At 44.9% G+C, this 14375-nt stretch overlaps 1 protein-coding gene across 3 annotated transcripts in view; it reads left to right on the top strand.

The window, feature by feature from the left end:
- Positions 1 to 14375, top strand: part of LOC109905794 (kin of IRRE-like protein 3) — a 212221-nt gene that overhangs the window by 183801 nt on the left and 14045 nt on the right. For all 3 annotated transcript variants that reach the window (XM_020503398.2, XM_031791008.1, XM_031791007.1), the window contains exons 7-12: positions 5074 to 5222; positions 5399 to 5526; positions 6139 to 6265; positions 11539 to 11639; positions 12494 to 12692; positions 14199 to 14306. In XM_020503398.2, coding sequence (XP_020358987.1) covers positions 5074 to 5222; positions 5399 to 5526; positions 6139 to 6265; positions 11539 to 11639; positions 12494 to 12692; positions 14199 to 14306 — 812 coding nt within the window. The remainder of the gene's footprint in view (positions 1 to 5073; positions 5223 to 5398; positions 5527 to 6138; positions 6266 to 11538; positions 11640 to 12493; positions 12693 to 14198; positions 14307 to 14375) is intronic.

Below are 14375 nucleotides of genomic sequence, written 5' to 3'. Positions count from 1 at the left end.
ATCCATTCCGTTTTCCTGGGTGAAAGGCAGAACACAGGGTCCGCTTCGCGAAAGTCATATTCTTGGTCGTACTGATGGTGAGTTGACGCTGCTCTTATGTTCAGTAGTTCTTCTCGACTGTATGTAATGAAACCTAAGATGACCTGGGGTACCAATGTAAGAAATAACACGTGAAAAAAAAAAACTGCATAGTTTCCTAGGAACGCGAAGCGAGGTGGCCATCTCTGTCGGCGCCGGAAGTCCTAGTAATTGTTCCAGTTAGGTTGAAAATACTGTATCTCAGGCCTCCCGGGTGGCGCAGTGGTCAAGGGCGCTGTACTGCAGCGCCAGCTGTGCCATCAGAGTCCCTGGGTTCGTGCCCAGGCTCTGTTGTAACCGGCTGCGACCGGGAGGCTCGTGGGGCGACGCACAATTGGCCTAGCGTCGTTCTGGTTAGAGAGGGCTTGGTCGGTAGGGATGTCCTTGTCTCATCGCGCACCAGCGACTCCTGTGGCGGGCCGGGCACAGTGCGCGCTAACCAAGGTTGCCAGGTGCACGGTGTATCCTCCGACACATTGGTGCGGCTGGCTTCCGGGTTGGATGCGCGCTGTGTTAAGAAGCAGTGCGGCTGGTTGGGTTGTGTATCGGAGGACGCATGACTTTCAACCTTCGTCTCTCCCGAGCCCGTACAGGAGTTGTAGCGATGAGACAAGATAGTAGCTATTACAACAATTGGATACCACGAAATTGGGGAGAAAAAGGGGTGAAATAAAAAAATTAAAAATACTGTATCTCTGAAAACCGGATGTTAGTGTTTTCTAGTGACTCATAGGCTAGATAGGGGGGGAAGTACTGTTGGAAGTAAGTTTGTGTTTTTGTCTGAGTGTGTTGATGTGAATCGAGGAATTGTAAAACAATAGAGCTGTTAAGGGATCTTCATTACATAATGGAAGGAGGAGGGGCAACCATAATACTTCAACATCATATTGAACGCCCTGGTGGTACAGATACAAAGCTTTTTTTTCACTACTCCAAGAAGAGGCACTCCGGAGAGGGACACAACAGAAGAGGAGTTTCAGCTCTCTCACCTGCACACTCTACCACAAACACGTCCCTCTTCACACCCAGAAAACACCATCCCCAATTCTCTCCCCAGTTAAACAATTAGCGTGTTGTTTTTTTTGGTCAGTTCTACCATCTACCTTTTCCTTGTCTGTGTCTCTGAGGTGGCTGATGAAGAGGTTTACCATCATGGCACTTTCCGTCACATTGTCTGTGGGCATTGCCACTGTTTGTTTTTCCACAACCGTGCTTCCCCTGCGACTCGCTTTGTGCCACCCAGTGCATCCAGCCTACGAGAATAGCGAGAGAGAGAAAAAAACAAAGTAGCAGGCACAGCAAATTAAATCCATCTTGTCTGTTCTACTGGCATAAACACTTTGGCTGTACAAAATATTTTGACTGGTACCATGCCACTAATGACAGTAATGTTTTAAAGGAAGGTACAACAGCGATGTTCTACGACGTTGTTATTTCATTGCCAGACAAACAGACTTCCTGGTTTTATTTGAATTGTGAGGCACCAAACTGATAGTCTCATCATCTATGCTCATGTTCCCTACCCAATGGCAGACAGTATATTGGAATGACATTCACAATGTGTTGAAACTGTAGACAATGTGTTGTTCTCTCTTCTAATAGTGGGCCTTTTGTCATATTATGTCAAATCAAGAGACATTTCTGTATTATTTGTTTTACACATTTTATTCAAAGAACATCAGGGTGCAATTTGATCAACACATCATTACGAAAGTGTCTATTTTCCATTGAAATAAGTATTTTTATATTTTCAACATTATGAAAATGCAAATGAGCAACATAATCTGTGCTGTGATGTACATAACCATGCTGATAATAATGTATTCTATATTTTTTATTTATTTAACCAGGCAAGTCAGTTAAGAACACATTCTTATTTTCAATGACGGCCTGGGAACAGTGGGTTAACTGCCTGTTCAGGGGCAGAATGACAGATTTGTACCTTGTCAGCTCGGGGGTTTGAACTCACAACCTTCCGGTTACTAGTCCAACGCTCTAACCACTAGGCTACCCTGCTGCCCCTAATAACATAGCTAGATGTTTAATTTAATATAATTCAGTTTGACCATTCCTGTCCCCTCATTTCAGTGGGAGAGAACAAGGTTGAGTTTTCACTGTTCTTTCTCTGGTAAACACAGATTTCACTGATGTTGCCATACACACACACACACAGACACACACACACACACACACACACACACACACACACACACACACACACACACACACACACACACACACACACACACACACACACACACACACACACACACACACACACACACACACACACACACACACACAAACCCTGAGGCACACACCTGACTTGCACCTCATTGTGTGACCTACATCCATGAATAGGTCCGGGTGGTAAGTGAGCTGTTGAGTAAGTTCTCGCTGGCCCCTCTGCCCTCCCAGAGGAGATGCAGGTGTCTGATGGATGCAGAGCTGGCTTTGTTTAGACTCTATTGGATGGGGACCAGCACACCAGCCGAGCTTTCACACTCCCTGCAGGCACTAGCATTCTGTCTCTGCTCTCTCTGCACTGTGGACCTCCCAGTCCTGGCAGCCTCACACTCCATTTGGGAGAAACCTGCTGGCCAAACTTCTGTGCTTAACTCACTGTAACTCCTCCAGTACTCTATCAACCCTACACTCTCATTCACAGCCTGTGGAGAGTCAATCATCATCAGACACTGAGATTCAGAGGGCATTAATGATCACTGTCATCATCAGCGCATTTATTGACATCTAATATTCATACATTCATTCAGACAGTGTGTTGTCATTATCATAATTCTTAATTCAATATTTTGTGTACAGAATTGTTTTCTTGAGGGACTATACACACAGAATGTTTGCTTTGTGTAGATTACTGTAACGGTATTAATATTTTCTCTTAATACGTTCTCCTCCTGGATCAGTTATGTAAGGAAGGGACAGGCGAGCCAAGCACACCCATATGCCCTAATTTTTATATTTTTGGAAACACAGGTGTCCCTGTGCATATTAAGCAGACAGTGATCTCAGTGGCTTCATTTTGCACGCAGTGAACTGGCTCCTATAGTGTGGAAACATAGTCTCCTCAGCAGCAAAATGAGCAGCAGAGAAAAATCTACTGGAGCCCATTAGAAAGCTGCTTCACTTGCTGAATGAATGAGGTAATCTATTCTCATTTAAATTATACTATTCCAGTCAAGGAAAGACCAAGGCTTCACTCATGGATAACAAACAAGTCCCCTATCCCTGGAATACTGCACAGTGTACCCTGTAATCTTGGGTGAGAAAATAGATCCATGTTTTGTGACAGTTAGCAGTGAAAGGTTATCTTCGCCCACAAGAGCATGCAAATACATCTCTTTCTGGGGAAGGGGAGAGGATTAAGATTATACAGAGTTGAATGTCCCAAAATACCTTGTAAATGTGACCGAGAAGCAGCCCCAAACATCCACTCATGCCCTGGCTCACTTTAATAAATGGCCCCTGTCTCCCACAGCAACAGGGAACCATCCAGTATGGCATGCCGAACAAGACAGAAGCGGTGAAATCAGGAGGCATCGCTCCAACACAAACGGATGTTCTTCATGCAATCCTGTGTCAATGTATTAACATCAGGTGCCTTTACGTGCATACAGTACGTGTCAGCCGGCATCGTCAAGGGGACTCTACCATACAGTATGTGTCAGCCGGCATCGTCAGGGGGACTCTACCATACAGTATGTGTTAGCCGGCATCGTCAAGGGGACTCTACCATACAGTATGTGTCAGCCGGCATCGTCAGGGGGACTCTACCATACAGTATGTGTCAGCCGGCATCGTCAGGGGGACTCTACCATACAGTATGTGTTAGCCGGCATCGTCAAGGGGACTCTACCATACAGTATGTGTCAGCCGGCATCGTCAGGGGGACTCTACCATACAGTATGTGTCAGCCGGCATCGTCAGGGGGACTCTGCCATAGAGTACGTGTCAGCCGGCATCATCAAGGGGACTCTACCATACAGGACGTGTCAGCCGGCATCATCAAGGGGACTCTACCATACAGTACGTGTCAGCCGGCATCGTCAGGGGGACTCTGCCATACAGTACGTGTCAGCCGGCATCGTCAGGGGGACTCTACCATACAGTATGTGTCAGCCGGCATCGTCAGGGGGACTCTACCATACAGTACGTGTCAGCCGGCATCGTCAGAGGGACTCTACCATACAGTACGTGTCAGCCGGCATCGTCAGGGGGACTCTACCATACAGTATGTGTCAGCCGGCATCGTCAGGGGGACTCTACCATACAGTATGTGTCAGCCGGCATCGTCAGGGGGACTCTGCCATACAGTACATGTCAGCCGGCATCGTCAGGGGGACTCTGCCATGCAGTACGTGTCAGCCGGCATCGTCAGGGGGACTCTACCATATAGTACGTGTCAGCCGGCATCGTCAGGGGGACTCTACCATATAGTACGTGTCAGCCGGCATCATCAGGGGGACTCTACCATACAGTACGTGTCAGCCGGCATCATCAAGGGGACTCTACCATATAGCACGTGTCAGCCGGCATCGTCAGGGGATGGAAAAATAGGCTGAAGCCAGCAGAGAACCTGCACAGGAATGTTTTTTTCAGAGAACAACGTGGTCCTGACATGGAAGGAGAGAAACTGTCTTAATGTTTCATCCCTCCCTCCTCTCCCCCCATCCTCTCATCCTTCAGACAGGTGCCATCATCCCTCACTGATGACCGGGACTGAAACGTTATTAGTCAGAAGCAACCCATTCTTCATATTGGTCTGGTGGTAATGTGTGTTCAAAATGTCTTCCTTCTGCAGATATTCTGGGCCCTCAGCAGAGTATTTCCGACAACCATAGGCCAGGCGACCATAGGTCAACAATAAGGTCAATGCAATTTGCGAATACCAGTAGATTATCAGACCACCCCTCTCATGCAGGGTATCTCTCTCTCTCTCTCTCTATGTATCTATCTATCTATTGCACTTCACTACAGGTGGGCCAAAGGAGGTAATGTGATAAAGGAGGTCTCTGGGGACACCTATGAGGTCATTGTGGACCATTCCTTCTTCACCGAGCCAGTCTCCTGTGAGGTCACCAACCCTCTGGGCAGCACCAACATCAGCCGCAACGTCGACGTCTACTGTGAGTGCTACTACTGTGTTGCTCTTTCTGTGGCTATCCAATATTGATGTCCACCCAATGTTATACATCCTATTTAGATACATTCTGTAGCTGACCGTATGGTACTGTGTTATAGAGTGTTCTGTGTTGCTGGTGGCGCTGTGTTGATTGTACTGACTGTGTCTGTGTTCCTGCAGTTGGTCCACGCATGTCTGCAGAGCCCCAGTCCTTACAGGTGGATCTGGGGTCTGATGCTGTATTCAACTGTGCTTGGACTGGAAACCCCTCCCTCACCATCGTCTGGATGAAGAGGGGCTCTGGGGTGGTAATTATTCACTTATCCAATGTCTTTCAGAATTTCATGATTGTTTTGACTAGGTACGATACACTGTAGATTGTGATCCATTGTTCCAATCAGGTTAGCCTATACTTTCAATGTCATTTACTTTATATTTGTATGCTTTTCACAACCACCCCCGTATCATGCTGGCCACAGCAGTAACTTCATTAATTATAAAAAATCTAACCGCAGCAGTCATGCAGGATTCAGGTGACAAAGCAGTGCCCTTTGAGCTCAAATCAGTTGTTTTCAAAATCTCATTAATCTCAAAATTCTGAGGCAGCTAGCGGTTCGGGCTCGTTAGCGGTCCTACTCCCTGACTCCTGGCCGGAGATGTGTTGAGGTGAGCAAAGGGGCATGCAATTGATCTGCCAGCCAGGCTCATTCCTCAACTCCGTACACATCAAACTTCCAAGCCTGGAGATGGGGACCAAAACCGCCCCTCTCTCGTATGAGCCTGGCCTCAAATTGGATTTTAATAATAGAAGAGAGGTGACCTTTAAGGCATTTAGAGGAGCATAAGCTGCTTTGTGCTGCCTCAAATGAGAAGGTGACCTCTCACTGCTCATTCAGTGATTCTTGACCTCCATGCGGCAGGTACTAAGCAACGAGAACATCCTGACACTCAAGGCTGTGAGGCAGGAAGATGCTGGGAAATATGTGTGCCGTGCTGTGGTTCCGCGAGTCGGCGCCGGGGAGAAGGAGGTTTCTCTCACTGTCAACGGTAAGTGTCACACTGGTCAGGAATGTATTGAGTGGTTTGGGGGTCACATCTGTAAAGAAGAAAGCAATTTATCACTACAGCCTGCACTGAGCATCGTCTGTGATTACACACAAAAACATATCTTCACCCCAAAGACTTTCCAACAATACGGGGGAAGGAGAAGGTTTGCTATTGGGTCTCTCCAGGTGTTCATGCTCTGAATAAATGTATGCAGTGATGCCATCTCTCAATGTACAGTATTTACTCTAGAAAAGGTTTCAAATTCAACAGTGCGTAGTAGCCTACAGCAGAGAGATTCACAGCATTGATCTGGTGGTAACGTGTGTAACAGATGCATGAAAATGTATTTCCTTGACATTTCATCAGTCCTTAGAAAGACACAGGGATGGATGGATAATATAGCTAGCACATCCAGGATATTGCATTATAATCCTTAAACACAGGAAATGTGCTTTAATGCTGATTAGATTCTGTAGGAGTCGAGGAGAGGGTTGGCGTTTTCAGGCCGTGACTGACTAATGAATGCAGAGCAATGGAATGGTGGGAGACCCCACAACTCGCAGACAAATGACTTCATTAACACCGCTTGGTATTCACAGAGCGTGCATTAGTGTTGCAGCAGCTATCAGTCGCAGAATTTACACGATCTTTAAAGGGCTTTTTCTCACCATGTCCATTTGCATGGGTGGTAGATAGAAGTAAAGAACAAAAGGATTTTGGTGAGGTATTGTCCTCTACAATATATTGGATATCTTGAATGCAATCGTACAATGTCTGTTGTTAGCAGCGTTGTTGCTTATTTTTAAACTTGTACAGTAGCTGAGCATCAGAGAGAATGGCATCCAAATGCCCCTTTCGTCATTGGATTACAACCACTAGTGTGTGCTATGAGCCCCTTTTCTATCAATAGCCTAGTTCTGTTCAAGATCAGAGCTCCAATAGTATGGAGCAAAGTCATTCCTAATTTACATCTTAACAGTTTTGTTTTATCCCAGCATCCTTTTTACTGTCTGGACTAGTAAACAAAATCTCTGTTCAAGTTTATTTTCCCAATTGAATTGGTCTTTCTTTCATGTACAACTATCTATGGGGATTGCGTTACTTCTGTATACAACACTATACAAAGAGAAGATACATTGCTTTAATAATAATAGTGATAACACAACTCATAGAACACACATTGGGGAAAATAACACAAAGCGGAAAATGTTTGCTTCAGTCTCTGCAAACTTCAGTCAAGCCGTTATGCGTTTCTTTATTGGTGTTTACTTCTCTTTTATTTGTTTATGTTCGCCTGTTCTTCAGCCTCGCTTGCCTCACGGCCTGGATCTGTCTCTGACATTAAAAAGACAAATTCTTTGTTACAGTCTGAATAACTGAAATCCACGCTTTCTTAAAACCACACAATGGGTCCTCAGTCGAAATGTTCACATTTCTAACCTGCCCAGTCCTCTCAGCGAATCAGATTGTCAAGCCGAGGATGCACAAACAGAGCGTTTGAAGTGGCAGCATGTGGAGAAGACTCTCCCACGGTTTGCTGCTTGATTGTTGTAAGTTGTCTTCTTTATGGCAGATGAAGCTGTATTCTCCTCAGCCCTCATCAACCTGAGGTCTTTGACATCCAATAGGATCCAATTGGATCTGACAGTGAAAGAAGGGCATGACTGATGACCGTGCGTTTTGGGAGACGCCTTGATCGTGTCTCAGAATGACTGAGTATATGCACGGTGTGAGGGAGTGTGTGTGTATGTGTTTGCATGTTTTGCTATTTGTTTCCCATCGCTTATGCCTGGATCATTTTACACAAACAATTGAAATGCATGTGTTTAGAATTTGTCAATATGTTCTTTCTTCCGTTGCATGTCAACGACTCCCACTGCGCAGCAACACAGACAAGAGAATCCTCTCCTTCCCTGGGGACTGGTGTAATTTAATTAGAATCAAATAGCTAGCAGGGGAGGCAGTTTATGTTGAAGTCACTAATGAATACGTATTGCTCGCTCTAGTTTAACATCCTCACACAGTCAGTCTGAGCTTCAATATTTGTTTGAGTGAAGATATTGTATTGTGCTTCTTTTTTGATCATGTGTTCAATGCATCCTTGTGCAATATACACACACAGAGAAAACGAGTAGGTATATGGCTGAATTTTTACTTGAGATTTGTAGCCTACATGTGTTTGTGTCCCTATCAATGAACTTGAACATATTATATTTGAATGAGTGTTTGTTCATAGAGTCTGAGTCTGTCCATCTTGTGTATTTCTTGGTAGGTGTCTGTCTGTCTGTGTCTGTCTGTCTGTCTGTCTGTCTGTCTGTCTGTCTGTCTGTCTGTCTGTCTGTCTGTCTGTCTGTCTGTCTGTCTGTCTGTCTGTCTGTCTGTCTGTCTGTCTGTCTGTCTGTCTGTCTGTCTGCCTTCCTGCCTGCCTGCCTGCCTGCCTGCCTGCCTGCCTGCCTAATCAGATGTTAGGCAGCCCAGGGAGAGGGAGCACATGAACACATTAATGGAGAAAGTGGGCCAATGTGCCTTCTAGTCTCCCACGGGGCATCTTGTTGTTGTAGTTATATTTTTCTCTGCCAGACATAGTCTTTATATGCTCAATAAATTAGCATTTCATTCCTTCCGCCAAGACAGAGCTTAAAGAAACCAGCACAAATTAATAATTCAGTTGAGAAATACCATTCAAATGGGTGTGACAGAGATTGTAATAGAATACAACATCTCTTAGGTGCTTTGAATGAGCTGTTGCAAGGAAGCACAAAAGGACACACCTTTTCAAAGCTCAGGCTATACTTCCAACTCTGTCTGCAAATGCAAGGCCCGGTCTTTGACGTAGGCTCTTTCGACAAGGTGATGAACAAAGAATAACAAAGAATCTGATTTTCAAGCAGCCCATTTCATACTCTTAAAAAAAATCTCTGACCATATCGACTGAGTCCACTGACAGTTGGAGCACTCACACCACCCACCAGCTCCATCTCTCTCTGATCAGACAGTCACACACACACACACACACACACACACACACACACACACACACACACACACACACACACACACACACACACACACACACACACACACACACACACACACACACTCCTCCCTTTCCTCAGAAGGAGCCACCACACCCCAGCAGTCTGAGGCAGAGAGATAAAACCATCTAATTATATTCCTCATTTGCAGCCCTGATCCACAGAGCAGATTCTCCCGAGCCACCAGCACTCGCCTTGGGCAGCCCGGGAGGAATAGATCTGAGTGTGTTTACCACAGGAGCCCATTCCAGCCATACACACACACACACACACACACATGATTTTATGCATCCAACTACACTGACACATCTGCACAGGTCCACACAGACCGGGCCCCCATGCCAGTCCACCATAGGCTACTAAGACAGTGGTGTTGGGACATAGTGCTCAATGTAGTGCTGTTTGTTTGCCGCAATCATTCCACAGAATCAGCAACCAAACTCCCAGTCTCCTGCATGAAAGTGGTATACCGAGAAACCATCTGCCAGAATCTCATTAAAATGCTAATTTATTTTAATAAGAGACAGGTAATAAACTGCAATTATGTACATGCAAAGAGATGCCAGGGAACAGGTTGGAGGGGAGTTGGCAGTAAGCTCACCTTCTTACTAATCAAGTTGTTTCCCCACTACTCTATACTTAAACATCTTAAATCACACAACAACCCAAAAAATTGTTATTTAACTATTTAATCTGATAGACTGTTTCCTCTGTTGTCTTGTTGGGAGGACTGGAGGTTATCCGATGGATGGAATCTCTATGGGTCAAAGTGCAAGGCTCTGGCGAGCTAAATTGAATGTTCAGAGACACAGGGAGGAGTGTTATCTCTCCACAATGACACTTCTCCCATCATAATTATGCCCATAGAAATGCCTCTCCACTCACCACCATGACCCTTATCATAGTGGGAGAAATCAAGAGCACCATAACATTTTGGGCCCACACGGATGCCCTTCATACAGCCCTAACATGCCCTTGGTGATATTGTGGAGGTTGGATGAGATGTTTGCATCAAACCACAATGCAATCCTCAGCGCCGGCATTAGGAGTCAGTTGGAAATTGGAAGTAGGATTTACTTTGTGAAAGAATGCAGTCTACCTCTTAATTGAATGCAGCACAACCTGATTGAACCAGTGTTACATGGCATGAACCTGAACCCACAGGAATCTGGCAGTAGTTGATTGTGGTAATGTGTGGGTTTGTGATTGGCCTTTGTGGTACAGTGTTGATATGTTCTCCTCTGTGCCCTCTCTACAGGCCTTCATGGTACCGTGTTGATATGTTCTCCTCTGTGCCCTCTCTATAGGCCTTCATGGTACCGTGTTGATATGTTCTCCTCCGTGCCCTCTCTATAGGCCTTCATGGTACCGTGTTGATATGTTCTCCTCTGTGCCCTCTCTATAGGCCTTCATGGTACCGTGTTGATATGTTCTCCTCTGTGCCCTCTCTATAGGCCTTCATGGTACCGTGTTGATATGTTCTCCTCTGTGCCCTCTCTACAGGCCTTCATGGTACAGTGTTGATATGTTCTCCTCTGTGCCCTCTCTATAGGCCTTCATGGTATCGTGTTGATATGTTCTCCTCTGTGCCCTCTCTATAGGCCTTCATGGTACCGTGTTGATATGTTCTCCTCTGTGCCCTCTCTATAGGCCTTCATGGTATCGTGTTGATATGTTCTCCTCTGTGCCCTCTCCATAGGCCTTCATGGTACCGTGTTGATATGTTCTCCTCTGGGCCCTCTCTATAGGCCTTCATGGTACCGTGTTGATATGTTCTCCTCCGTGCCCTCTCTATAGGCCTTCATGGTACCGTGTAGATATGTTCTCCTCTGTGCCCTCTCTATAGGCCTTCATGGTACAGTGTTGATATGTTCTCCTCTGTGCCCTCTCTATAGGCCTTCATGGTACCGTGTTGATATGTTCTCCTCTGTGCCCTCTCTATAGGCCTTCATGGTACCGTGTTGATATGTTCTCCTCTGTGCCCTCTCTATAGGCCTTCATGGTACAGTGTTGATATGTTGTCCTCTGTGCCCTCTCTATAGGCCTTCATGGTACAGTGTTGATATGTTGTCCTCTGTGCCCTCTCTACAGGCCTTCATGGTACCGTGTTGATATGTTCTCCTCTGTGCCCTCTCTATAGGCCTTCATGGTACAGTGTTGATATGTTCTCCTCTGTGCCCTCTCTATAGGCCTTCATGGTACAGTGTTGATATGTTCTCCTCTGTGCCCTCTCTACAGGCCCACCCACCATCTCTAGTACCCAGACCCATCAGGCTCTCCATGGGGAGAAGGGCGAGATCAAGTGCTTCATCCGGAGCACTCCACCTCCAGACCGCATTGTGAGTAACACCACTTCCTTCAATATCTATCTATTTTACTTATCTCTACTGGCCACAGCATTGCATGGTATATGGGTCGCATTACAGCCATGGTGCCCTGACAGGGCTACTGTTGCATCATCAGCATTTCATTAAACCATCAAGTTAACATGCAATACAACTGAGAAAGATATCAGTTTAATGAATATAATAGTATTCTAACTGCTTGATTTTGTATGAATGGGAGGGCATGAAGCATGGCAAGCTTACACCCTTAATTTCTAATGTAATGCATGCTGATGCTCTGTTAGCACAGATCCCATTAAGATTTATGGCCCTTAGATAAACAGCCTACTCTCTCAGAGCCCTCTCTTGTTCCATTAAGAGTGTGTGTGTGTGTGTGTGTGTGTGTGTGTGTGTGTGTGTGTGTGTGTGTGTGTGTGTGTGTGTGTGTGTGTGTGTGTGTGTGTGTGTGTGTGTGTGTGTGTGTGTGTGTGTGTGTGTGTGTGTGTGTGTGTGCGTGCGTGTGTACATGTAAGTACACATGTGAGTGTGTGTGTTGTGGCATAATTGCAATCTACAAATGAATGTTTTGTGTGTTGATAATTGGCATTAACTTGCTGCATAATTAATATGCTGTTGATTTGATGGGATGGTCTAAAGAGGTAGCATGAATATTTATCCAACATAAATGTGAAAGTAATTTTGCTTCCATGCTTATGAATATGTTTTAACCACCAGAAAAGTGCTTGCAATTCATCTTATTTGTCAGCAATCAATTGTTGTCAATTAGAACAGTACTTCTTGCTTCAGATCACCCAGTGAAAGATGGGGAACTCCTCCCCCCTCATGTTTACCTTGTGATTCCCTTACAGGCCTGGTCATGGAAGGAGACAGTGCTGGAGTCAGGGACATCTGGCCGTTACACAGTGGAGACGGTCAGCACCGAAGAAGGAGTCATCTCTACTCTGACCATGAGTAACATCGTCCCTGCAGACTTCCAGACCATCTACAACTGCACAGCCTGGAACAGCTTTGGGTCTGACACGGAGATCATCCGTCTCAAGGAACAAGGTGGGAGCCAAGGTTCAACAGGTTCCACCTTCTCTACTTCAACACTGTGGTGGCCGTGGTTCTAGTGTAGTGTAGAGAATGCGTGTGACAACTAGAGAGGGTGTGTGTCAGTGGATTTGATAGGTTTACAAGTGTTGAACCAACCATTGTCATTATCAGCCACAAACCACAATGAACCCCGATGCACCATACAGTGTTTAGGTGCTGACAACACCTATCTCATTTGAGTGACATTTTTGTGGTGTCTGATTTATCAACACTTCACATTATTTCACTTTAGAACAATAGGATGACCCAGACTGTTGAAATCGGACAGATACAGCATGAAATAAACAGCCAATGCATTTGTAGTTACTGCACTCATTTTGTAGATTCAGTCACAGTGTGAGTAATTTGTAGCTAATTAGCTAGTTCAAATATATTGTTCAACTCAAGTGCAGATTCATAGTAGGCACACCAGATCAGTAGTCATACCACACGACAACACAAATATTCCACTATGGCTATGTTTATACCAATGCTTTATTATAAAATTATTGGCTGGGTTTCATAGCTGGACATGTTGCTCTGTCTTTTCAATGGGGAAGTTTTGTTTTTGTTCACTCCCCATAAATTATACTGTATTGCTGGCTTATATGAAAGGGACATTGATTAATTAAGAAATTAAATAGACGTCAATGCTGGGGAAAAGGCTATCTATTGTGTTGCGTTTGTTTAAAGTGTGGGGAGGTAATTAATGTAGGTGGATGTCTAAGTCTTCATTATAACAGTGAAATCAGACCACGCATAGATACTTTAAAGGGATACTTTGAGATGTTGACAATAAAGTCCTTTATCTACTTCTCCAGAGTCTGATGAATTCATAGATACCATTTGTATGTCTCTGTCCAGTATGAAGGAAGAGGTAGTTGAGGTAGTTTCGCGAGCCAATGCACAATGACTGAAATCTACAGGAGCATACTGTTCCCATAGATTTCCAGTCATTGCGCTAACGCTAGTTAGTAATTTTGCTTCTTCCTTCAAACCGCGGAGAGACATACAAATTCATCTGACTCTGGGGAAGAAGATAAATGGCTTTATTGCCAAAATCTCAAATTATTCCTTTAAGGATTAGGCTGACTCAATTTACAGCTCTGTTGCTATTTATCCACTCAATTAAAAGACTGTCAGCCACTTTTGTGAGTATGAATTAAATGTGATTGGAAGGAATCAGCACTGTAATAAGAAATATGTTAAAATACAAATCATGTTTTCCATCAACCTCTAATAACCCTTTCAATGTCTTATGTTGGCCATCAAAACATTTGGGAAAATATGTATTATTAATCTGTTATTGAGATGTGTGTATTTGTAAAACTAAGTAATGTCTTTATTATTTTACAATGTAATTGTTTGAACTTTGGTCCTTGTTTTATATGTTTGTATCTATGTATACTTTATATGTGTGTTGTATACTGGTTGTATTTGCTATGTGTTATTGAGAAGGGAATGTTTTGATGTCCACAGAGTCTCTCCCGGTGGCGGTCATTATCGGGGTGGCAGTTGGGGCCTTGGTGGCTTTCATCGTCCTCATAGGGACCATCGGAGCTTTCTGCTGTACCCGCTCTCAGAGAAGTACGTATCCCCGTACCTGTGCCACCCACTGCATGCCAAAGCAAAATGAGGCATGGTCCTCAGCCAGAG

This window comes from Oncorhynchus kisutch, linkage group LG15 (genome assembly GCF_002021735.2).
Source record: "Oncorhynchus kisutch isolate 150728-3 linkage group LG15, Okis_V2, whole genome shotgun sequence".
Taxonomy (NCBI): Eukaryota; Metazoa; Chordata; class Actinopteri; order Salmoniformes; family Salmonidae; genus Oncorhynchus; species Oncorhynchus kisutch.
Note: the sequence above shows the minus strand (reverse complement) of the source record. Positions and strands in the feature narration are given on the sequence as shown.